The sequence below is a fragment of the Taurulus bubalis genome, assembly GCF_910589615.1.
Source record: "Taurulus bubalis genome assembly, chromosome: 5".
NCBI lineage: Eukaryota > Metazoa > Chordata > Actinopteri > Perciformes > Cottidae > Taurulus > Taurulus bubalis.
The window spans coordinates 16,045,397-16,072,045 of NC_136593.1; the positions used below are offsets into that span (position 1 = coordinate 16,045,397).

At 41.9% G+C, this 26,649-nt stretch overlaps 1 protein-coding gene across 1 annotated transcript; it reads right to left on the reverse strand.

The window, feature by feature from the left end:
* LOC306737038 (zinc finger protein 385A-like) lies at window positions 1-25,678 on the reverse strand (the record flags this gene model as incomplete). Its single annotated transcript, XM_079218743.1, has 8 exons — window positions 1-228; window positions 369-455; window positions 557-744; window positions 1,408-1,725; window positions 2,169-2,343; window positions 7,355-7,465; window positions 11,158-11,303; window positions 25,666-25,678. 8 exons carry the CDS (start codon window positions 25,676-25,678, stop codon window positions 1-3), a joined length of 1,266 nt encoding a protein of 421 aa, XP_079074869.1.
* Between the last annotated feature and the right edge of the window lie 971 nt (window positions 25,679-26,649).

A 26,649-nucleotide genomic window follows, 5' to 3' on the forward strand; every position in this document is an offset into this window, starting at 1 on the left:
TCAGTAAGGAGCGAAGAGGATCGGCCCATGCGTGGTGCGGATGGGACCTGGGGCGGGCCTCAGCAGGCTGAGGGGTGTTCCCTGTAGGAGGTGGTGATGGGGATGGTGGTGGGGGGTTGGGCAAGGAGGACGTAGTGCCAGTTGATTGGAGGAGGCTGCGGCTGCCATCGCTGCAGCAACAACCAGAGGATTTGGTAAAAGTCCGGCCTGCAAAGATTTTGGAAGTTCCTTTGAGAAAAATAAAAATAGAAATAGATTTATTAATGCATGCGTGCAAGAGTTTTCCTAAAACCTAAATTACCATTTTTCTATGGGGGAAAATTGAGAAATATGGACTATGGAATATGGGAGACAAACTGAGTTTCTACCATAAAGTCTGTACGCTTTTTGTGCCGGCTGAGAAGAGGATTTGGTTTCCCCGCAACTCCATCCCGATGCCTCCGGCTAGATATGTGCTAAAAAATAAAATAAGAAAGCAGTGTTATTGGATATTGAGATTGCTGGAAGACAGTATAGGTCACTCGGGGTCTTTGGATCTTTGTGTGGGTTTCCTCACCTGTTTAAGCTGCAGCTCTGAGTTGACTCTGACGTTGCAGATCTCACAGTGGAAGGTGCGTTCCTGAGTGTCGGGGTCAGAAGACAGCTCCCCTCCCTGCTCTGGGCTGAGTTTAGGACCAAGACGTGGGTATGCTTTAATGGGTCCCAGTCCACTCCGAGCCTCCAGAATGGTTTTGTGTTTGGTACCTGGAAACAATGAGAAGAAGGGTATAATCTATGTTGTCAATTAAGACCATGCTACTGTAAAGTGTAGAGTGTAGACAAAATACCAAATTGACATTGTGGTGAGATTATGATTTCAACTGCCATTTCTACGATCGAGAATTAATTTGAAACCTATCTGTTAAGCAAACATGAACGTGTCCTTAAAGTGCAAAAAAAATCTGCAATTCCATGACGACTAGGAAAACTCTGAGGATTACGTGACCTCCAGAACAGATCCTAAATGCACCTTGTGGTGAGACTGATGGTGCATGTTTGTTAAAAAGTGAACACGTTCTAAATCTGTTAATGTCATGATACCCATTTGAGATATAGGAGGGTATTCCTAGAGTTGCATTTACTGCGTGCGACAATATTTAGTGTAGATGGGAGGTGGTGAGATCACTTATCTACACCATGCTGTGTTTTAACCAGGCAATCCTACCACTAAGTGGCAGCAATGCACCAGCTTTAAAATGCAAATTAAATCCATCATTTTTAAAAGGACATGTTTCACGGTTTCTGAATCTGCTTTTAAGAGTGCATAATACATAATGCTGTTGTCTGTACAGGCTTATTACTCTTCAAGGGTGTGCATACTCTGTGGTGTGATGGACCTACGAATATGTGCACTCCTAGTGAACCTACCTTTGTTATGTGCCTCCAGTTGTGAGAGGGAATTAACAGCTACTTTGCACAGGGAACAGTAGAGAAGCTTCTTGGCTTTCTCTTCCTCTGACTCTCCTGAATCAGGGCTGGGTGCTGGGGACGGGGTTTCAGGAAGACCAGCCACTGCTGGATCTGCAGGGTGGGTGCTGAGGGCCAGGGTTGGGGAGGGAGAGGATGGCAAAGGTGTGCTGACAGAAGTCAAGAAGGGGCACTCTGCATCTGAGCTCAGTGTGGGTGTTGGAAGGCGGCTAGGGGTCAAAGGTGACTTGTTAGAGTTGGGACAGGATTGGGTGTCATCTGTAAACAGCACAAAGTTTTCAGGTTAGTGAATAATTTGTGGAAAGTCAACAAAGAACTCAACCCTGAGGATCATGATATAGAAGTGTGAAAATAATGACTGTGCTTAAAACTTTGCCCGTGTAATTTTTTCTTCTCTGTTTTTTTTTTCTTCTAATGTCATAGTTCAACTCTATATAGAACTGTGTGATGAAATCTTGAATCATTGGATCTAGATCAGAGATTTGTTCACAGGTTGTTTGAATACCTGTTTTATTCTTTTCTGGTGTTCAGATTTGCCAGTTCTGATTAAATCATATTAACACTACATTTCAGAAGAAACCAGGACACTCATCTTCTCTGGTAAGTTTATATCCAATCACTTTACACAACAGCTGTATGCGTTTTTACTGTTTTGTGACAGAATTGTGTGTGTAACATCATATGTCACAGGTGATGCTCACCCTGCATATCATGATCAGACGAGGGACTCGATGGCGAGGGTCCTGGTGGGGAGGGCGAGGCGGTAGTAGGAGGGTGCTGCTTGTCACCCTCTTGGAGACGAGCTGTCTTGGATGTCTCGATCCCCTTCACTCTCCGAGCATGGCGGTTCCCCTTGTAGTGGGCCTCAGCCTGGCTCTGGCAAAATAACAAGACATATCAGAGGTTGACATTAATTTATGGATTTGATTTGGCACGACTGGATTCACATTTCCTCCTTTTAACAGAACATTTCATTTTGATGTCGGCAGTGAACACACATTATTATGTGCCCTGTTCTGTAGTTTTATATTGACATGTTTGTCTTATATGTAGTTATTTGTGTGGTTAGTTGTGCAGCCATAAGCAGTTAAATTAATTAGCTAAAAATGGACTCTTCAGATGTTCATTACCAAGTAAATGCAAAAAGCTTTCTATAACAGGAAATTAACCAAACCCTGACATCAACTCCAAAGATCTCCAGTTGAGCTATCATAAAGTTACCATCATTTAAAGACTGTGGTTGTATGGATGTGTAGCATAACCCATTAGAGTAGTAACTGAGTTAATACATATTTAACTAAGCAAACCACTATTTGTTTTCTGTTCCCAGGATAATCCAATATTTAATCACAAATTCGGAAACATATTCTGGTGCCCTGCATGTTCGGTGCATTAAAGTAAAGGGCTGTTGAGCTGAGGGTTTGCAGGTCTGATGTGCTGATGAGGCTGTCAGGGAAGATTAGCCCTCAGAATACTCTTGTCTTCCTTCACTACTGGTGTAATCACTGAACTGGCCTGCTGAGTTGATGGCGATTATTGAGTGTGGGATTATTTAAAGTGGACTGGATGGCAGTTGGTAACCAGTAACCGTCAGCTGCCGAGAGAGAAAAATGGAGCAAATCAAGAAGACCATAAGTGTGTGTTTGTCTGCTTGTCCTTGTATGATTGCACTTAAGATAATCAGTTTAAAGTAAGGAAGAAGGAAATATAAAGAGAGTAGAGCTTCCAGTAAATATTCAGTACGAATGTAGACTTTGTGTTTCAGTTTATCAGTTATGGTAACGGTTGACGAGTTATGTGTTGATGTTGTGATTCATAAGATTTTAATGAAATTAACCCTTATTTTTTATGCTGCTTATTGTTGGCATTTATTTTAGCAATAACCATTCAATATACAATTTTCAATTACATCATTGGCAACATTGGCATTGGTCATACGTTAAAAGTTGCAGAAACATCCAATATAGAAATAACTCTAAGATACATGGGCTGGGAAATCGGAGTTACCCTCCAAGTCCAGATATGTGCATGTTCAGATGAATTCAAATAAAAAGAGGGAGGTGTAGATATTGTAAGCTCCTCACTTATGCAGTAATACAAGATTGTGTATGACTGTATGTGCATAGGCCTGCTGGAATTATATAGGTATTATTATGTCAATAACAAGGCTGAGGGTCGGATCTGCGTAAGGCGCGTGACTGGTAGTAGGCCACATGTTTGGGACTCTATGGGATTGCTTCACTGAGTCAAGGGGACCACTGGGATGTGTCCATGAAGCCTCCGTAAGCCTGAGGTATTAATTGCCAATGTTCACCCAAATAGCCCGCATCCTGATTGGTGATGACAGAAAGGCAGATATAGATCTGACTGTGTAACCCAACTCCTCTGACTGCTGCGACCCAAAGCCCTGCAATTAGACAAGGAGATGAAGCCCTACAACTCCACAAACAAATGACAGCAGAGTTAGAAAGACATATTGAATGCTCCTTCTTCTCTTTGCAGTTCACACTTTGCTGCCATTCTTTTTTCCCTTTCTGCATATCTTAGTTGTTTTCTTTCAGCTTGAGCTTTGATACTTTCTCTCCCTGTGACCTTCAGTGTCAGATCTTAAGAAATCAATGAAGATGTTGCATCAATTCAAGCATAAAACGCTTGACAGGCTCGGGGTTGGGGGTGGGATGCAGCAGAAACAATTGGATGTAAAAGAGATTAACGCATCCGATCTTGAGGAGAGTGAAGAATGGTCAAATATAAATGATGTTGGGCATAGTAGGTAAACTGGACTGAGAGAAGCTGCGAAAGAGCCTATGAAAATGAGAATTAAGATGAATGAAGAAGCAGAGATGGGATTTAAGAGGGAGAAAATGAGAGCAAGTGAATGTCCCTGAAATCCTTTTTCTCTCTAAGCAGGATGTGCTTTGATGTTTTATCTATAAAGCAACAAAGGCACAGAAAGCCAAGAGACTGGGTCTAGAAAATCTACTGTACGGGGTACTGGCAGCAGCGACAGGAAGAGGGGATGGGAAGAAGCTGGAGAGGTGGAGAGAAGGAGAGGGGACAGATGATACTGTAAACCCCAAAGAGGGGGAAGCAGAGAAACGAAAACAGGAAAATGGTGAGCAAACCCTCTGGCTGAACAGAGGGAGACATACATGAAACACAATTTGGTTTGGGCCTGAGAAGAACAAGAAGAGAAAGAAAGAGAGAGAGAGAGAGGTGTCCAGTATGGTACTGCAGTGGTGACGATGGCTAATGCAGCATGGTGTGACGTCAGCCTTGCAGCAGAGCTGAGCTAAACACTGGCAGGCTAATCTGTCCTCTGTGGCCAGAAATGAATTGCATTGTTATGATTGCAACATGTGTGGCTGCAGCGTAGTAGCAGTGAGAAGCACCTTGGTCTGAATGGCCAATATCAATCTGCCTCTTTCACTTTGTGTAAGTACTTGAGAACTCCCATTTAACCCCTGCCTCCCTACGACACAAACACAAAAGATAATTGTTGGTATTGTTAATGTGCTATTCGTTTCATATGACCTGAAGAAGACTTGATGAAAAATAATGAGTGTTTGTCTGCCTTTGAACTGCTGCAGCGCAGCCCAGACAGCGTGAGTAAGCCAAGTACTGTACTGTAAGCAGAGTATTCCTTCATTATTAAAGAATGTCCACCGTGCTTTAAGCTCCCAGTCTCTCAGGTTACTGTGTAAAGTGCTGTAGAGCTGCAGCAGAGCAGATGCACACCGAGGCTCACGAGTAAAACAGCAGGCAGAACGAACAGGTGGCTCAGTATTAGACATCCCACTGCATCTCACAGAGGTGACACCAGCACTCACATACGTGCACATGCATTTTCACACATGCACGTTCATATTTACTCAAATGGTATGTAGATATGAACATGCTGTAAGCAGTCCCCACTCATACTCTGTATTCCATGCTCATGTAGAGCATGTGGGAACATGCAAGTCTGAGCAGGGGAGATATAATTAAGCAGTTACACGAGTTACACAAGTTTCAGATGACTCCCTCACTGCCTGTGTCCTTTATACACCATTGCATATAGAGTACAAGTATTTAGCACTTCATCACTGGAATGCATTTATATTTTTAGCCAGGCTTGTATGTCAGGCTTTTGTTTGATTTCTACTCATGTTTAAGTTAGAGGTTACAGTGTAGGTCAGAAGTACCAAGATTTTTCTATCGTAAAAAAAAACCTTTCAATGTTGACGAATACACAGTCAAACTCAGATAATTAGTTGGACTGCATAACAAATTCAGCTCAGGCATTTTTTCTTCTTCTCACTTCTAATAGAACTAACTGTAGACATTATTGTGGGCTGTTCTCCTGTGGCATAATTTAAGAGGTCATGCGTGATCAGAACATGTTTTGGCCCACCAGGAAATTAGGTATCTAATTTCTTATTTCTCCGTGCAATGAAAGAGTCTCTGACCATCAAGATATGTCCACTGTGCATGTGTACTTACAAACACATACAGACTGTAAAAGGCCAAGTACTTGACTTAGCACATCAGTCATGACATCTAGTAGCTGGGTTTTGGATGTCCACATTATGAGCTATTTGCTTTTCAACTTCAGTTAACACTACTCCCTCTTTAATGGGGACACTCTACCTCATGTTGGCATAGTGCTGTCTGTCAAGAGTAAATCGCATAAATTGTGCTCCATCAGCTTTAAGGTAGCTTTGAGGGCAAGCTTGTGTTAACTGTGGTTCAGCCACACACGTCCCACACCCCTCCATTAAATCTTATCAGAGTGGAATTAAAAAACACTCATTATACTCTCCTGAAATAGACTTTTCAAGCCTGATACACTGTTAAAAGAAAGGTTTTGCAAACTTTATGAAACTTGATTGCTGTCCTTCTACTTTTCTGACACACAACATCCCCTTAAGCTTTTGATACTAGAGCGCAGAAGGACATCCAAAAGGATACGGGACAGTCAAAGAATAAATTAAGAGGCAGGGATTTTCTGGGTCTTCCTCCCCCCACTTGTTTTTCTGGACAGGCTAAAATTGGAGCTGAGAAACTGTGAAGTTCTCACCTACTCCAGCTGTACAGTCAATCACCAACTAACTTTGACTCCAGCCAGCTAACTGTTTACACTTAAAAGGGCAGATTTACCACTCGAAATGCTCGGTACTTTTCTCATTCTCATTTCCAGCCAGCAACTGTTGATTTTGTGAGCTGAAATTTTAACTGCCTTTGGTTAAGCCCTCAGGAATGGCACTGGGCTGTGAAGCGATTCTGGCATAGTGGCCGTACGGGGTACTGCAATGTCACGTGACTCACACTAACCCCAAAAGCAATTTGTCCCATTCACAATCATTGGAAAAGGAGCATCTCTAAAATGGGGAAACCCTTTTACTGAGTGTCACTAACCCAGAAATGTGGGTATTCTTTTCATTATCAGAATTCTATCAATTTGTTCCAATAACATTTGGAAAGTCTAGCTGTACGATTAGATTATTTTATCCCATTCATGTGTGTGAGAAACCAACAGGAAGGCAGCTGTTGCATTCTTTCGGCTCAGCTGGAGAAGAACTTAGTGGTTAGTCAATTATTAAACCAAGCACTTATTGACGAGCTTGGTTTCTACTGCTGCAGTAAGTTAGTTAGGCGGACATGCTAACATTGCAGCTAACATTTGCAGATAGACACACTTTAATTAATTTCTTACACTGTAGCGTGTGTGTTTTTGTAAAGGCCATAAGAGAGACAAGTTCCTCCAAACTCTTTTAATGACAAACTTCACTCGTACTACTGCATGCACACTGCTTTGGCCTTTTTTAGGAATCCAAAGCATGACAGGCCTGCTCTGCCAGCTGCTATAAAAGCAGATTCTTCATTTGAAGTGTTTAAGGTTTCATACCTCTGAGTTGAAGCGTATTTGACAGACGTTACAGGAGATGATTGGCCGCTTGGTCTTCACCATAGGTGGCCCGAAGGTGTGCGTCATTACAGCTTTCTGGACGGGGTCCATCTGTGGACAGACAACCCAGAGGTCACATCAAAGATTTAACACTGGAGGAGCTGAGGGCAGTGTTTTCCGTTGTTCTCCTGACGGCAATCCAGTGATTGTGGATGAGAGAGAAAGGTGCAAGAGAATGACAAGGGGGAGCCGCTGAAGGGTAGAAAGCTGGGAGATAAAAAAGATTGGAGAAGAGTGAATTGAAGAGGGAGCAGTGATTGATGTGGACAGGAGGACGTGTGTTTTCACAGCAGCAGCTGGAGTTCTTGGGTGCCGTTCAAACGCTTTAATTCATGCCGGGGTTAGAAGGGCCTAATTACAGACCCCTATCGCCAAAAATGTTTACTTAGTATGTGTGCTAAAAACCTCTGCTTTTCAAAACATCATCCCAGAATATTATACAAAACAATTGTATAATTAAAACAATATAAGAGATTAAAACCATATTTTAGATTAAAAGGGACATTGGGGTCTTTTTGCAAGAACAGCAATCGCATTTGCCTCCAGGGAAATTCAAATTCACATTTTGATATATTTGAATAATAAGTACACTGAGTTATAAAACTGCAGAAATATATTGAAATTGTTAAAACAATGAATTAATCAAAAGGTATTTGGACAAGTCGAGGTTTATTAATATGCTGGGGATAATTTAAAAAACAATACCTCTATATACAAACATACACGCAATGTGAGTTAAAATAGGAGAAAGTCATTGACAGAGAACTATTTCAAATGAAATGCCAAATTTAAATATCAGCCTTTAACTTTTTTTTAAAAGTAACAACCAAGCTTGTGATTTTCAGATCCAGCACAGATATATACGCCACGTCCTTCTCTCATGAAATGTTAATCGTCTCATTTTTAGATGACTTGAATGGACTCGTGTGAGCTCTCTGGCCTGTTGGCAGGGTTCAACAACCACAGCTCTGGGTGTTGCTCTCATTAAGTAGCCAAAAGCACACTGCGGTTTTACTCTGCCTCTCATCTCCTGCTCAGACTGTGAACGTCTGCTGCCAAATGAGAGACTGTTTACACTCTCAAGCTCCAGGCACCAGGGGAAATGGTATAATTGGTCTGAAAACTTAACCCTTTTTGAATGCATTGTTAGGTATATTTATAGACTTTAGCCTTTTTTGTTGTTGCTCCTTTCTCCAGCTCGTTTTTCCAGTTCACCTCTCTCTTGTTTTCCGTTTTTCATGTGGAGACCTGAGGGGTTTACCATGAAGCAATTTTGACAGAGCCAGGCTTTCTTTGCCTTTGCTTGCTCGACAAGGGCCCAAGTCAGAGACAATGGCTACCACAACGGTAATCAGCTTGCCCATAACCTAGGGTTGCTGCACAAAATGGGCCTGCAATGTGTTGTGAATGCATGGCAGTGTGTGTGTGTGTGTGTGTGTGTGTGTGTGTGTGTGTGTGTGTGTGTGTGTGTATCTCTGTGTTTGTATCAAAGTTGATTATTATCTGTGTCCCAATGTGTGTGCGTGTCAACGAGCATGGTTAAAACAAAACCCCCTCTATCATTGTCCAGCTCTTATTGGTGGATGTTCTCCATGTTGATCTCTCTATATGCCTCATTGTGTGTATTTTGCTGCCATTGTTTTACCACCTGTCCCTACTGTTACGAACTCATTAGCCTATTAGTCCACGTTCTGTCTGCTCTTTCACTCTCTTCTCCCTCAAAAGTGGAGCTTTTGTTGCACCAGAAATGTACACTGTGTGTCATATGAATATCTGGGATTATTTACAGCTTCAGTCACTTCATATATACTCTCTAATACACTGCAAAGGCTTCGTAGCTCAAGATCATCCCACATTTTTTCATTAATGTCTATGTTGAAATCAAGATTTCAGTCTTGGTGGGAACAACAAATGTGTTTTAATACTACAGGTCCAATAGTTCTGTTTGAAATGCTACGTTATTGACCACTGGCGGCAGCAAACACATCTGGAGAGGCTTGCTCAAAGGAATTAGCAACTCATGTATCTGTTATCAGAGCTCTTTCAATGTATGCTGAAAGGATTCATTGCTTCAAGTTTTTTAACTTAGTTCCAGACCTCTAAATCTGCTTTGACAGCTATTAGAGAAAAACGGAGCCAATCAGAGCTTTGTAGGCCGAATTAAGATTAAGATAAAGGATGGTATGTCTGCCAGAGCCACACAAATATTGACAAGAATAGATGACATCCACGCAGCTTTACAGGCCTTTGTAAGTCTACTTAAAGAAATATCAGCTGTCAAACTTCACTTAATGGGAAAATTGTTAACCACTCCCAACATCAGTCCTGCAGCTTCTGTTTCTGCAGAAAAAAATGTGTGACAGATATGTCGCTTGCTACTGATCGGTTCAAAACAGAACCGTATAATAACAATAATAAATAAATGTATTATTGTAAACTAAATCATGAAGTAATAAAACATCGCAGTTCAGTTTGATTATCAAGGTAGAAGATAATTCAGTCATCTTACATGGTAACAATGACTCATGATTGAATCGTGTGCTCCAGATCAGGGTCCAGGATGTGCATGCTTGTTATGAATCCCTGGTGTATGGGTATGCAGTGGAGGCTGGATAGTAACAATGAAAACTACTACAAACACATCTAATGGATATTGCTTTTAAAAAAAAAAAAAAGACCATTAATGACATCAATATGGGCTTAGATGTATTGGAAATATGAACGATTATAACTTTAATGTAATATGTCTTTCCCAAACGAAGTAACTGACATAGAGCCTAATACCATGTCCATTCAACTTTAGCCTTACAGTTAATGTATTTTTCTCTGGAGTGTTTGAAATCAACAGTGTCTCCCTCTCTCCCTCTGCATCACCGTGCAGCGTCTATCTCAATACAAGAGGTTGAGACCTACAGTACTCTTGAGAATCTTTAAGTGTCTAGAAATGGCCTGTAATCCAGGTCAGACAGATATGATATGAAATCTCTTGGTAATTTATTGGACTCCACACTCCAAAGACTTTCTAGCTAAACTGGAGTATAACTGTGTTTTGAAACAATAAAAGCAGAATGTCTTTGGCAGTTTCCCTTCACTGTGTCCTTTCAGTCTCTAAGGACAAGGAGGCTGGTCGTCATGCTTTGAATGAGGAATCACTGGATGACAACAGTGTCTTAGACTTGTTTAAATTTTACTGCACTGACAGAGTTATTTGGATTTAGGTGCTCTGGCATTAGTTGACACATTCTAAGTCCTCGCTGAAGCAGGATGAATGATTAACCTGCGCAGAGGTCATTTTGCCTGAGTGCATAAAGGAAAGCTTAATGATATGTGTTTGTATGTGTGGTGCACGTGCTCCCCTGTTTGTCACCACGCTGACCTTCACATGAAACCCAATCTAGAAATGAAAAGGAGCCACAGAAAAAGCTGACTGTGGAGAATCCAGCCCTTTGCCTTATATACAATTGATTAGCTGTAACTCATTGTATTGCAGTAAAACACACGTCCGGGCATTTTCTCAATTATTCTGAAACTCAGCTGAATAAAAAGTAAACAGCTGTCACCTTATCATTTTGGATCATACAGGATAAATCCTCAACACTTTATCACTTCTCTTCACTCTGGAGACAACTCTCCAAAACCACAATACCAGCTCTGTCTTCTGTTAAGTGAAACAAGTCGATAACAAATCCCAGACACCATTTATGCACGTGTGTTTTTGCGAAGGTATGCCTGTGAGCACTCACTGTATTAAAGTTGTGGAAGAGGCCGATGCCGGCCGGATGAGGCGACTCCAGGGGGAACTGGAGGAAGGGCTTCATGTCCAGCGGGGTTGGGAAGACAGATGGGCTCCTGAGGAAGGCAGGGACCGGCCCCGGTCGGTTTACACTTCCTGTGGTGGAAAGCACAGATGGGGGCATAAGAGATTAAAAAATGAAAAAAGCATAATGCCCTATAATCAATACATCTGATGAAGCGTTCGTAATGATGAGAATCACAAACTGAAATCATTGCACAAGGTTTGATAGTGACAAGATGATTACAGCTACCACATTTTATTAAATATTTTCTGAAAGGAATAGTTCAACATTTAGGGAAATACACATACACTTAATTATGTTAGATACAACTGTCATAAGTGGAAACAGAGAGACAGATGGCTCTGGCTCGGCACTGCCTGATGGTAACAAAATCTGCCTTGCAGCACATCTAAAGATCACTAATTAACATGTTATATCTTGTTTGTTTATTCTGAACAAAAAGCGAAGTGTACAAGCGATACATTAATAGCTGTTTCCCCATGTTTGCAGTCTTTGTTCTAAGTATATATATATAGTTCACTAAAAGGTTGCTCAAATGGTCTGAGGAGTCTGGGATTATTCTTAAAATGTTCTGGGCTGTAGCCTCAGATGCCCAGACCATTCTTCCTGAAGGTCCTTTTATGGCCTGAAATTTCTCTGCGCAACCATTTTTGGCAGATGCGCTATTTACTGTAAGGAAGGCACAAAGCCCAAAGGGGGAGAGGTTTATATATATGATTGGGTGTTCAATGTCAATTAAGGAAAAAAAGACCGTGAGCCAATTAACCTCTTTTGTGGGCCGGTCAGAAAAAAGACGACTGGTATGCCAGAGGGCAGTCCACCCCTTGCAGGAACCTCAACCTTTTTCCAAAATGACAAACCTTTTCTTTAAATGTATAATATATTAGAACAAGTGCCTGCTGTAAAACAAGTTTGAACTGAAACACAATTGAAATGTATCTAACACTCCCCTTTTTCTCAATCTGAACCCTCCCCTTCTGCATACTTTTCCCATGTTGAGCCCTATACCCACCCACAGCTCTCATCTCTCCACCTCTCTTGCTCACTCTTCTCTCAGCAGTAGCTCAGCAGTGGTGAATGCCTGCACTTGAGGAGTCTTATGTGATGGGCAGGAGGGCTAAGCTCCTTAAGCTTCGCAGCTGGGGTGCTGCAGATATCCGCCTTTTCTCCATTTCTCCCTCTGTCTCTCTCTCAGCAAGCACAGTTTTCTATCCCCATTTCATAGTCCCTTATTCTGTCTGCCTGTGTATCCCACATCTGTGCTTCTCCTCAATCCAGCACCAGTTCTTCTTGCTGTTTTGTTCCTCCTCATCCTCTTTCTGTTTTGCTCTCTCCACTCCACTCCACAGCTTCCTGTAGTTCTTCTATTTAGCGTAAAAAACAGCAGGGTGCCTCAGAGAATTTGTATAATCTTTTCTTACAGATTATCTGCAATCGTCATCCTTTACTGCCAATGCTTTGTGACGACTACTTAACAATTTTGTTACATTTGAAAAGAAAAACTGGTCACTTATCAAAACGAGGGGAAGAAAAGGCTATTTTGGTAACAGCAGAGGAGGCTCCTTTCACTGACAGCACGGGAGACGTAAAGAATGTGCTGTCAGGAACAGAAATAGATGGAGGGGAAAGTCTCTCCTTCTGGCATTCCTCTTCAGACTGTCTTAGTCCTCGGGAGGCTGTGGCAGCTGAAGCTCAGCTTTCGTTATTGTCATTTGTGTGTGGCTGCTTTCGCATATGCTTCATGGGACGTAGGGCGTTCAGACGGTGGAAAGGAAATAACGGATACAAGTGGAGGTCATGGTTTGAATGTCCTTCAGACGTGCCATGAAGCCCACAGCTCACATGGCGGCCATTATCACCTCTCTAAACCGACCATATCAAGGTTTGTGCTGAGTGAAAAACCAGCGGTAATAACACACCTTAGTTCACACCAACATATGAACATGCAGGCATGAGTGAAGGCGGAACACCAGATATCACGAAGGAATAAGTGTAAGCACTTGCGAGATAAAAATAAGTATCATAGAAAGTTTGACGTGTTTTTCATTCCTGTGTTTAAAGCTGTAAATATTAAAGGATACAGATGGTATATTGTATTTTAAAAAACAGCAAATCCCATGAAAAGACCCAAAACTCACAGTGTGATAGTCCATCTTTTAATACGTTCTGACTTCCCGCACCTGTCAGTGGCCTCAGCCCCAAGGCCTTGTGTTCCTACTGAAGATGTAGACATTTAAAACCATGTCACAGATACATGCTTGCTGGGCACTGTCTGTAGAATATGTTAGTCAAACAGGAACAAATCATGTTTTTGTTGGGGAATATTTTCCGTGAGCTATTGAGTATTTACAGGACAGTGTATGTGGGAGTGACTCAAAATATGTAATGCAGTGCCCACATTCATGGCATGCAATATGTAAACTATGTGATGGCACCCTTATGTTTCTGAAGAGCTGCTGTGAAGCTCAAAGTGGGTGCTCTGGCCGTAGCCATCTTGGCAGTGACAACACAGCTCAACTCAAAAAATGGGCAAAGAGGTGGATCATCAGTGGGGATGAGCTGGGCATGGGTGATGCAGCAGAGCAGACAGCTAGCAGCGCCCACCTCAATTATGCCTGACTTTGAGCCTTGATATAATTCAAACGGATGAGTTATATATCGATTCACCAACTGTACAGTTGTCATGAATGTGGATTATTAGACTCTAAACATGTTTTTTTCTGCTGTAAAGTTTGGCATTGTTACATTGGGGTCTGTGGGGATTGACCCGCTTTAGGAGCCAGCCTCGGTTGGCCATTCAAAGAACTGCAGTTTTTGTCATTTCTGCTTTGGCTTCATTTCTCAGCCCCGGAGGTGGTCACTTGGTTCGTGGTATTAAAGGAACATGTCACTCAGTGCAAACGTGTGTCTCACTGATACAGAATATCACCAGACCTACCTTTTAACAATCCAAACATTCAAGGGTACGTGTGACATTCTTCCTTGCATCTATTTATCGTGTCAACAACTAGAAGTAGTAGAAGGAGTAGAAAATGTCTTAGAGGCAATTAAACATGTGGTTAACAAAGCATGTAGTGGGACAATCATGGTTCAGCTTTATGCATTAGCTCTGAGGAATCATCATTGTTCTTCCTCTTTGGTTAGTGAAGCGTATTCCTGACAAACACTTCTGATAAATCCGTAGCTCATTTTACGCCACATAACAATGTAAAGGTCAAAGCATGTCTGTTACTTATAAATCTGCATTTGCTGTGCAGACACTCACAATAGATTGATGTATTTAACGTGAGCACACTGTGTTTTCAGGGTGATTTTCTGCACCATCCCACAGCAGCTTGATATGGTGTGAGTGTAGTAGCAGCAGCAGCAGCCCCTGACCTACCCTCCTCCTGAGTGATTTACAATGACATCAGATAAGTGTACGCCACGACTCTTCAACAGCGACCGCGCAGAGAGGGTGCGCATTGATTGGACACATTCTGAGGAGCGTTAAAGTGTTAAAGTGATGCCAAGCTCTATAAATCCAGATCTCTCCGTCTATCGCTTCTTCTCTCCACAAAAAATGAACAGACAGCGCTGTCTCACCCAGAGCCTCATCATACTGTTTTTTTTTTTTCTAATGCAAATGTTTGGGCGAGAAAAAGATCAATGCCTGTGTAATAGCTTATTGAATTTTTGTGTAGATTGTGAGAGAGAGGTAGTTGGACAGCAATGAAGAGACGCAGAGAAGGGGGAAAAAAACAACCAGAGACAGAGTCTTATCGTCACAGTAGATTTCACCAACCCCCGACGTGTGCACACACAGGCGTGCACACACCAATATGCTGTGACTAAGGCCTCTCAAATTGGCAATTCATTTAGCCAATTTAGGATTAATGATCACAGAGGTAATGTCAATGTCAGTGACGTCGCTGAAGCCTCTCTGTATTCCCTGCCTGCCTCCATCTTGGTGCTCCATGATGGGACAGGAGACTGGGTGACATGCTGTCTAACAGAATGATGTCTGACGAGAGGCAGAAGCACTGCAGGGTCTCACCGTAAAAAAAGAGAAAAGAAAAAAAAGAAATGACGCCACTTTTAGTTCCAGCCCCACACTCCAAGAAGACCGGCGGCTTGGCACACGATACCGGCCGCCTCACACCTGCATCTAAATGGGCTGCTGTGCACAGAAGACTCTGAAATGAGCTTCATGTGGCAGATTAGCCGGCATAAAACCCTGTCATTGTCACTGCAGCAGAGACAACTCTGTGGCAGCAGCGAGTCTGTTAACCCCAAAACCACTGGATCCATGGGTTCTTGTTTGTCTTTGCCTCAGGTTTTGTGCACAAGGCAATGTGAAAAAAGAGCTAATCAACATTTGGTAGCAGATGACACCATTAGTTGGTTTACGATCGTCGTCTGTTCAAATGATTTATGACTCCTATTTGATGATTTGTTGCAGGAGAGCTGCACTGCCACGTTTTGGTATCAGGTGACCGTATAACCATTTATTTAGCAAAATAAATACTTGAAATGATTTGTTACATCAGCTCTCTCCCTGGTGGTGTACATGTAATGCAACTGTGTTGGAAGGTCTAACCTTTAAAGAAACATAGTGCTAACTTTGTCGTGATTGCAGGAGGGAAGATGGCTCTGTCTTAGTGTCGCATACTGCTGCTGTGAAGGACTGAGCATGAAATCCAATTTACCGCAGCTCAGCTTACCCTCAAGTCAAAGGCAGCTATTTCAACCTAAGCCAAGGGACAGGCGACAATACACACACACACACACACACACACACACACACACACACACACACACACACACACACACACACACACACACACACACACACACACACACACACACACACACACACACAAACGTTTGTAGTTTGAATGGACGATGCTCTAAAAGGAGTAACTTATAGGCTCAAAGCTGATTAATGTGTTTGTCTGTGTGAGATCTGGACAGTGAGGAGAGAACACAGTAAAGAGGAGAGGCGGGTTCTGGGTAGGAGAACGCAGTTGATTTCAGTCTGCACTTTGTTTTAATGATAGATGCTCTGCGCCCCAGCGGCCAGGCTTAAATGCCACCTCCCAGAGAACTCTCAGAAGTCCTCTTTTACTGGAAATGTGTCTGTTTTTATGCTCTGCTCTTGAGATCAGCCGGCTCTACACTCTGATTTCATGCAGCATTTGCAATTAATGAAGACTCAGGTTTTCCTCACAGATTTTTCACTGCTCTCATTAATATTTAAATCATTATGTAATAATTATAGTACATTGCTGTGTTTGGACTCTTCCCTTTTAACGGCTTATTTTTTTCAGGGAAATTCTGTCTGTCTTTTCATAGTGTCGGGATTATGAAACCTTACAAAGAGAAACTCCCCGATTGGCAAGGAAATGGAGATGACAAGCAAAGAGGAGCTTGGACGGAAATTATGGCAGTGGTGCTTAGTGGATCAAGTTGATTGAGCGTGGAAAAGAGGTCTGGAAGAGGGGGTAGATGAGGTGGAAAGAGAAGGAAAGCATGGAGGAGGGGGAGGGAGCCGCATGTTTTGAGGTGAGTCCAAGGTGACCAGAGGAGGTAAAGAGCCATGTTAACCTGCAGGTTAATGTACAGAAAAAATGCCATCTGTTAGCTGAAGAAAGCAGTTATACTCCACACAGTTTGAACGACATACTCTACTGTTTATGTGTTATAAATCTCATGGTAACATCGTCAAAGTGGAGAAAGCAATCCATTCGATGCGCTGCTTGTGAGGGGCAACCTTTGGCTGTCACATGCAAAATGTCACATACGCATGAACAATTTTGGGTTATTTTGTTGCCCTATCCGTAGGATGCCTACAAGTCATGTCTTGTTTTTAGCATGTACACTAATACTGAGACATTAAGTAAGAAGGCGGTTCATGAATGGTTAATTTTTATGCAATTATATTAACAGAAGAATCCTCATCTCCCTTTCCCTCCCTCCCTCCACCACAAATAACATTAACCCATGAGAGTAATATTAATAAACCAAGCTAAATACAAATAACTTACAGGACATTCATACGATCAAATAGCCATTGGTTACATGGACTCATATTAATATAACATATACAAAATGATAAACAAAAGATGTGAGAAAAAAAGAAAATTCATGTTAACTGTCTTACAGCCACACTTCTTCTCATAAAGAAGCAATTATTTTTGCTCAAGTTAAGACAGTTTGATGCTATCCTGCCATGAAGACTGATAGCATCAGTTGTTTCAGCAAGGGCATCAAAACAACATCAGTTTACGTTTAAGTGCCAAAGCCCTCTAGAGACCGTAGTAATGATGACAGGAGCAGGAGGAAGTCAGGTAACGTTGTTATAGAGCGACAAAGTCCACATATGGAAGAGGCAGGATGCCGCTGTTAGTTTCCCTTTTCAAACCATCAGACTTTTAAAAAAACACCACGATCTTTCCATTACCAAGCGTTTACTATTGTAACCACAGAGACGAAGGTCCCCTAACCTCAACAAAGAGACCAATATAGACCAATAACATGTTATGTTGTTTAATTTGATGCAGTTCGTGCAGTATAGACTTTGCATCTGTTAACGCCCACTTGCTTCTTTCCATGAGCTTTATATGTAATCATGCCACTTCTAAATTTAGCCTTCCATTCTGACTTAACACACCCTCAAAGACTAGTGTTTCTATTTGTCTAGTTTTTAAATGCTGTCAAAGGTTAGCTCACCATGCCTCAATCCACATCGACTAAAATATTATCATAACCAATAGTCACAATAGACATAAATATGAAGGTCAACACTAGGTTTACAAATACGAATTTCCCTTTAAGGTACAGAAAGGATGATAGACAGTACATATATGATTTTTACAGTATATTTATGAAGTTATATTAATATAATCCATCTGTGCCTTTTAGTTATGAGTTAATACTGGATCCTGGAAAGCTTTGTTTCAAAAATAGGGTTGTGAATATCTGTCTGTAGCTCCTTTCAGGCTTCACCTCTTTAGGGAGGCATCAGAACAACCTGGACCTGGCTGCCAACCTTCTCTTTCACTACACTGCGGTCATGATGTAGCACAGTTTGAGGCAAACAGAGAGCGCTACCGCATGAAACCATGCAGAGCAAAGTAAGAACCATTAAGAGATCCACCATGTCAACATGACCTGCAGTCCTGCCCCACATCATTATTCTGTGTGTCAAACCATTTACACACCTGCTGGGAGCTGGCAGAACACACCACTGCAGATATAGACCTACAGAAACCTGAGCATGTAAAGTACACAAGCAAACACACAAAGGCACATGTGCAAATGGGTGAACAAATATACAAAACAATGGCATCAGACGAACAGAAGCCAGGTGCATGTCCTTATGATTTTAAACAATAGAGATCACACACGCAATTCGCACTTGATCTTCAATAGACATAAAAATCCAAATAGAACAAAAAGAGAATCTATGCAGCTGATCTACATATAGAATATTCTTTTTTTCTGCAGAAGCTGAAATTACAGGCTACATTTTGGGAGCTGATTGGAGTTTGAAGGCCAGAGTGTGGTTTTATACTATAGCTTGGTCTTAGGTTATGTAGGGTAAGAGTCAGGCTGGTGGCCTATGCAGCTGTGGTCTGCATACCTACAGAACAACAAAGAGACTTTATGCTCAGCCGATGTGCCCTCTTGCCATTTTTGGCATCCTTGAAACTAGTAAATTACACAAGTGTTTTGTGTTTCAAGGCCTTCTAATTTTAAAATTATGGTCAGCAAGTCATCTTAACTAAATGCCAAATATGTCTTTGTCATTACCTTCTAAAACTACATATATGTCAAATGTTTCCCATATGAGTAAGATTGTCTGGCTTCCAAAACTATTACTGTTATGATTGATGTGATTGTTAACCTAGTTGGTTAATGATGGCATCAAATACACATAATTGATAATTAAGTTGAGATTTTGGGGTTTTAAGTCAAATATCCCAGCAACTATTCAACTGCAATTAAACACGGTGAAGATATCCAGATCACGTAGCGGATAGCCCTGATGACAGAAATATCAACAAAAAAAATGTTTCGAGGAAAATGTCTTTACAACGTTTGGTTGAATTTGCTTGTCACATCGCTTGTCACATTCATTCCACGGGAGGAATTGTAATAACTTTGGCAAGGCCATAACTTGACCCAGAGTTACAGTATCTGCACATGCTCTGCCCAATCACAGCTGGATGTGTTTTACAACGTGTAGGATGTGCATAATGGAGGTAATTAAAACGGAGTGGTGATTGCTTTCCCAGATCCTCCTGATAGCATCAATATCATCCATCTTTCTTGACACCATATTTACAGTTGTGTGCAGAGGAGCACATTGTGCTCTTATGGGGCTTAGGAGACTCGTGAGAGAGAAGGCAAAATAAATCTTTGACTCTCGTTTTTTTTTTTTGATGTGATATCATGAGGTGCCCCCTCTATTGGCTGGACCAATATCAGCCTGATATCATTGTGGCCACGGTTGATGATGCCTTTCGGTAGTGAATGGAAAACGTGTCTTCTGTCCGATGTGCTTTGGTTGTCCGTCCAGCCACCCAATAAGAGGTTTTGGGTTGCTAATAATAGTTAATCATCTTTTTCAGATAATAGTACATAATACATTGTCTCTTTCAGGTTGTTTTATAAATTCATAAATGACAAATGCTCTGAGGAGAGACTGCATATGGTATACATGCTATAAATAAAGCTTTAGAGTTATTTGACCTTCCCTTCTTGCTGGTTTGTCCATTGCATTAGTTTCCGGCTTCACTGACGTATGAAATATGTGTCAGTTTGTCAAACACACAGAGCACATTTCTCCGTTTTAAATGTCAATACTTTTCATCCCTCGCTGAATTGCCTCGATTCAAAGGTCACGTTGTTTATCAGAGACAACACGCACCTGTGATTCTTTTGGGGGACATTGATGAGTGGGGAGATTTTGTGTATATGGATTGCTTCCTACTGGTTGAGTGAACATTGATGCAAGCCACGGATGTTTTTTTATAGTGCTGAGTGAGGTCTTTGCTTCAGACGAGAAGAAGCTTTAGCCCATTTTTAAATAAATAAAGACCTCAAACCTCTAGGTCTGAAATATTCATCATAGAAATCACTAAGTTACTGGACTGCGTTCCACACTGTTCTGCACCGAGGGAGATGAGCCCGCTTTAGCACATTTCCTTCATACTCCATTGCTGATTGTGTCGACGTGTTTGAATTTGGCCTTTCATTAAATAAATACAGTATTTAGATGGAGAGATTTCTCTGGTGATTGATAGACGGAGAGTAGACTTTGTCTCTGTGTTTGTTCCTCCATCTTTTCCTGACAACACTCTCCCCGTCATCGCCTTTCATAGACACTATTTCGGTCTCTGGACTTACGTCTCTATCTTCATAAAAGGAAACTAATACATATATAAAACCCTATCGTCCCGTGTGGTTGTGATCTTATGTCGGTGTGTTTAGTGTCTAATGCTTACAGAGTTAAAGCTTCAGCTCTGGAGAAGGATTACCACACGCTCAAACTCACAGGAAGATCCCAAGCAGGAGCAAGAACAAGCAAACAAAAATAAAGTCGTCAACTATTTAGTTAAGACAGACGCACATTTAACAAGGTCATTGTAGTTAATCAAATTTAAGACGATAAGAAAGCATTAATATTCATAAACTGACAAGAAGAGTCTACTGTTTATGACTGCGTCATGTTGATACAAAATGTATTAATCGAAATAATCCACATTTTAGACTTTAAATAAAAATCCACACGATGTTCTTATTATTAGGTTACTTCTGCAATATTGCCCCCTTATGTATTTAACTTAATAAGTCTAAACACATAGAACAGCTATTTCTGGAATATTTTGTAGTGATAAACATCAACAGGCTTAAACTAAAATGCTTTAAAATTCAAAAAGGTAAATTACTGTATCAATTATACTATTTGAGTACTCTGAGGTCAAGTCAAAGTTAAAATTGTTGCATTTATTTTGTTACATTTTAACGAAAAGGCTTGTTTCAGTGTTTTTTAACCTAGAAAAGCATTTTTTAAGGAAGGTCCACTCTACAAGCATATGGCCTTTTGAACTTTTCTGTCTAGTTTGTATTTATTTTAATGCTCTTTTGTGTATGTGCAATAATGGCATACACTCTAGAGACAGTCATGTGCACATGCGTACTTTATAAAAGTGACGACTGCAGGATTCATGAACACACAAATGAATAAGAATGACGTTTTATCAGGGCAACAGGAGGGAAACCCTTTCATCATTCACTGGTCTTTTTTTCTTAATCATGACGAATGAAGTAAACGCATCAGCTCAAACGCATCTGAGTTGGCGACAGCAGCGCATGCGGCCAAAAGTTTGTGCCAGAGATGAGTGATCACCTTGGCAGAAGAGGAATGTCACAGGAAAAAAAAAAAAATCAATGGGATTAATAGGAGCAAAGAGAGAAAAGATTGCTGATTTAGTCTTACCCAAGAGCATCCTGTAGATGTCCACCGTCAACTTCTCTTTCACACGTTTTTTTCTTGCTTGACTCTTCTCTCCCTCGATCAGCTGTGCATGTGACTCAAACCTGCAGCATCCACTTCTCTGGCTCTCAAAACTCAGAGTGAGACAAAAAAAGACATCCCAACATCACAACCTTCACTTTGCGTCCCTGCGCTCTGTCTCTTCTGTTCCCCTCGTCCACATGAGATGCTTCTCCTTCAGATCTCGACACTCGTCTCTTGCTCAGCCAGCTGTTGCCAGAGGAGGAGCACGGCAGCAGCCCCGACTGCAACACAACATGCACTCAATTTACTGCAAGGAAGCCTGTAATATATTCACTGTTATATATTCACTCCAGCAGGAAGAGCACCAGAGAATACAGCTGAGATGGAGCCCTGCCTCCCTGAATGAACCTCTGCACCACAGCCTCTCTCTCTCTCTCTCTCTCTCTCTCTCTCTCTCTCTCTCTCTCTCTCTCTCTCTCTCTCTCTCTCTCTCTCTCCCCCTCTCTCTCTCTCTCTCTCTCTCTCTCTCTCTCACTCTCACATATTTTGGGGTTGGGTATAACCTAAAGGCACCTTGCATTCCTGAGCTGCGATTGGCCGAAGGCTTGGCCAATGAGAGCAGTCGGTGCGGAGCATTTTCTTGGGGTGTTTGAATGAGGAGGCAGAGTGATAATGCTGCTGTCGATTCTGCTCTCCATCTCCCTCTGTCACCCTTTTTCTGCTGTTTACTATTGACGTTTTCTTTTCCCTCTCATGTCTCTCCTCGTCTCCTCGTGCCTCACACTGACGGCATCTGAAACACGTCTGCCCCCCATCGCCCCCATATGAGGCTGGATGTCTGCTCTGGTCTCCCTTTCTACCTGTTTGTTGAAGGGTTGGGTGTTACATTTTGAGTTCACACTGTAGTTGCCTTTCCACTGTTTGCACGGGGGGAAAAGCAGACACAGAAGAACGATGGAGACTGACAGCTCGAGAGACTCGATGAAGCGTTGGAGGAAGGAGAGCAGAGATTGAGGTTAACACACTCTGACTGAGGGTGAAAGTGTAAAGACATGAACTGTGGAAGATGTGATGGAGCAGGAGGATGAAGGAGCATGCAGACAGCTGTTTGACAGGCAGAAAGTGCTGAATGAGCTCAAAAACTGATCTTATTTAGTTAATACTTAGTACTTAGCTCAATGTATTCAAAGCTGATCAAAATATTTCCCACAAGATCAGGTAGCATGAAGTGATCTACTTCTACATAATTCATAGTAAATAAATACAGTGAATCAGATAATGCTTGTGTGTCAGCCTGTGTGTGTGTTTAATCTTGTGTGAACCCAGGATAGGGTGTGTGTGTCTGAGAGAGAGGGATAAGGTTCCCTCATTAGTTGAGTCGGGCTGAATAATGCAGGCGTGTGTATTGTTATGGCCAATGGGACAGGTGCTAATGTGGCTGTCTGAGGGTTAAGGGGCAACCCCAGCATGACTTTAATGGATGTCACCATGGGAAACTGTAATCGGACCACTGGACTCGGGTGACACACCGTTCTGCATGTGTGTCTCTTTAGTGATGTAGCCTCTAAGATGTTCACTAATTAAAACACTTCTTAGAGAAAGAATGCAGCGTTTCGGGGATCTTTTGGGCCGTTTTTACATTACCTGAACACCACTGTAGTTTCCAACACATTTGTGAAACTGTAGTAGCGTGGACCGCAGAATTAAAAACCGTGGTACCAACAGCTGCCATCTGATTTCTGTTGCTCCGAAGGTGTTATAAAGGTAAGGATGGCATCTCAGCGAGGCAGTTTTAAATGAGGCGGCTCACGTTAACCGCCTTGAAAAGGAATGAGTGCAGGTGTCAAACTATAAAAGAGTAAAGTTTGCCTTCTGTTTGTCCAAGGGGCTGCGTGCTAATTGCCAAACTGCCTTGTTGGCTACATTATGGCTTGTTCATTAGACAATAAATAAAAAGTCCAACTGATTTCAACATGTACATCTTTTTATTCAGGGTTTTGAACTGAGCTCTTATTGTATCATTGTTTAGCACCCATTGTGATATTACATAGAAAAGCATGATGTGGTTTGATAATAAAGTTCTAATTCATCTTAAAACTTGTTCAGGAAATAAAAATTATAATAAATGTTTTTAAAGAGAATGTGGGTTTTTGAAGTATGGACTTGTTTCTGCCTTGCAGGACTATTTTGGACAGTAATTGAATGCATGCTGCAGCATGCTCTCTGGGGAACAGTATAACCATGTTTAGCCGAGCAGTCCAGAGTATAGACGTAGAGGTGGATTACTTTCCTCTTGTCACTCAAAATAAACGTTGCTTTTGCATAAAAAAGATTTAGTGATTTTGTTTGTATGAGGATTGTAAGTAGTGCACATACTGTACAGTCAGTAGCCCTGTGTGTGTGTGTGTGTGTGTGTGTGTGTGTGTGTGTGTGTGTGTGTGTGTGTGTGTGTGTGTGTGTGTGTGTGTGTGTGTGTGTGTGTGTGTGTGTGTGTGTGTGTGTGTGTGTGTGTGTGTGTGTGATTATGTGCATGTGACCTCAACCATCCTATCATCCTATCATTCTGCCCCAGGAGGCCATAAATGTGTCGACAGGCTTGTTGAACTCTAATTTTAGCCTTGATCATTAGCAGCGTCCTGCTAACAGTTAAGGAAGGCTTAATTTTGTGTAACACCGTAAAACGGCCCTATAGCTTGCAGGTTAAAGTGGCCGTACAGGTGAGGAGATGAAAGCAACTTGTTAACAAATAACTTACTGCCATATTCTATCCTGCATGACAAGTATGATTTAGTAATGCACTGCACAATCAAATTGTTAATTAACTACTTCTTTACAAATGGAAACCAATGTTTTAACTTAATGTTGTCACTTCTTTTTTTTTTACTAATTTTACTAGTTCTGTTGTTTGTGCTTTGTGGTCAGAGTGTCTGGAGGCTCAGGTAAACACACTTCATTTAAAAGCAGCTAACTCTGGTTCAAAATCTCAAATAAATGTTCCTGTTTAACAGCTGCAAAGAGGTACAGCAGCGTGTGCACTGGTTGTTCTGTTAGCTGTTAGCCAAACGCACCGCAAACCGCTGGCCAGCAGGTCGTCAATGGCAGTGGCAGATAAACGGGAAAAAGCATGAGTCATTGCAATCAGGCGAGGTCTTTGAGCTTTCAGCCATAACTGACAACAACCAAAACCAAAAAGTTTATTCTTGACATTGGGAAACATTTTTTCGTGAATCTTTCAACTACATCAGAGTCAGGTATTACAATCATTCCTGTTAAGATGACACTGGACAATTGTTTGAATCTTGCAAAAGAAGAAGTGGAATCACAACTCCCTGTAATGTAATTCGCCACGTTTCAACCAACTACAGGTCTTCCTGGGTGACATTCCTTCCTTGTATTGCATTGAATATGTTTCCAGCACATTTGAATCCCAAGCCTATAATACAGACATTTCTTGCACTTCGTCACACATTGCTCATTATTCCTCCTGCGTCTGCCAAACTCTTCCAGCCTGCTGTGATGCTGATGAAAGAACAATTTGGCCAAGAATGTCAGAAAGTGCACAGACAGTGCCCTCTTTATTTAAGCCTAAACTCTTTCTCTCTTTTTTCTCCTTCACCCTTCCTTCTTCCATCATTCCTTCCCCGCATCATACCAATGATGTATGTGAAAGGTCGGGGGTTAGACCAGGTCTAAGTGCAAACTCTTGTCTGACACTGAGTGCTGATGTTTGTTAGAAACGGCCCTAGCTTTCATCAAAGAGAGAAACCTTCAAAGCTTTGGGGAAGACTGTCACTCACTCTTTGTTTCTGCTCAGAATATTGCAATAATGAGGGGATCCTGGCTTATCCACCTCTTAGTTCATTTTAAAGTGATCAAAGGAGGAATGCTCAGGTTTTGCATCGCTCAGTAGTCGGTGATAATCTTACCTGAGCCCCACATTGGTCGCTTCTGTTCTTCACAAGCTCCAAAGTCAGGTAGAGAGTCCAAACGTCAGTGTGTCAGCCAGCATAAAGTAATATAGACAGAGGTCCTCTTGGGGGGGAATTAGTAAAAGTACGCTCACGTTACTGTGAAGAGATAAATAAACTGAGCGACATGAGTGCAGACCTTGCACCAGTCAGCTGGAGAGCAGAGAGGGAAATGCTCGACATTGGCAACCGCATGCCCTCAGTGTAGCTGCATCAAACAGCAGGCGGCTTGATGTTCAGCTTCTTCATCTTCCTCACAGACTCTTTTTCTTTTCTTTTAATCTATTCTGTTGTTTCTCTGTGTTTTCTCTGTATGTTTTTTTTTTCTTCTTCTTCCTGCCGTATTCTCTTTCCAGGGCGCGAAGGAAACAAGTGCACGGAATTCCAGAGGCTAATTCTGCCTCTTAGGACGGTGGAACCTAATATGTGAGGACAACTGTGGGCAGAGAGAGAGAGAGAGAGAGAGAGAGAGAGAGAGAGAGAGAGAGAGAGAGAGAGAGTAAGGAAAAGGAGGGGTAGGACAGACTGGGTACCCAGCGACGGGTGGCAGATCAGACGAATCGAGGGTTGGAGTGTGTGTGGGTTGGAGTGTGTGTGTGTTGTAGGAGCAGGAAGGTGGCAAGCCGTTGAAACTTGAGAGACATGAGGGAGAGGAAGCAAATGTTAACATGGCGAAGCAAAGGGAAATATGATTGGCGGATAAAACAAATGGCTTTCAGGCAGATTTGTTATTTCTTTTTTTGTTTGATGGGTTTCCACACAAATGACTCTGCCCAACAGGTTTCTATCTCAGACCACTATCAAACCATGGTTCAATGCTGCTGTATGTCTGAGGGGGGAAAGTCACACGCAGCTTTTTGATTACATGCACATTTGTGAGTTGATAGACAGATGAGAGAAATAGTCCTAAAACTGCAATTGCATGCAATTAGTTGTCTTGGT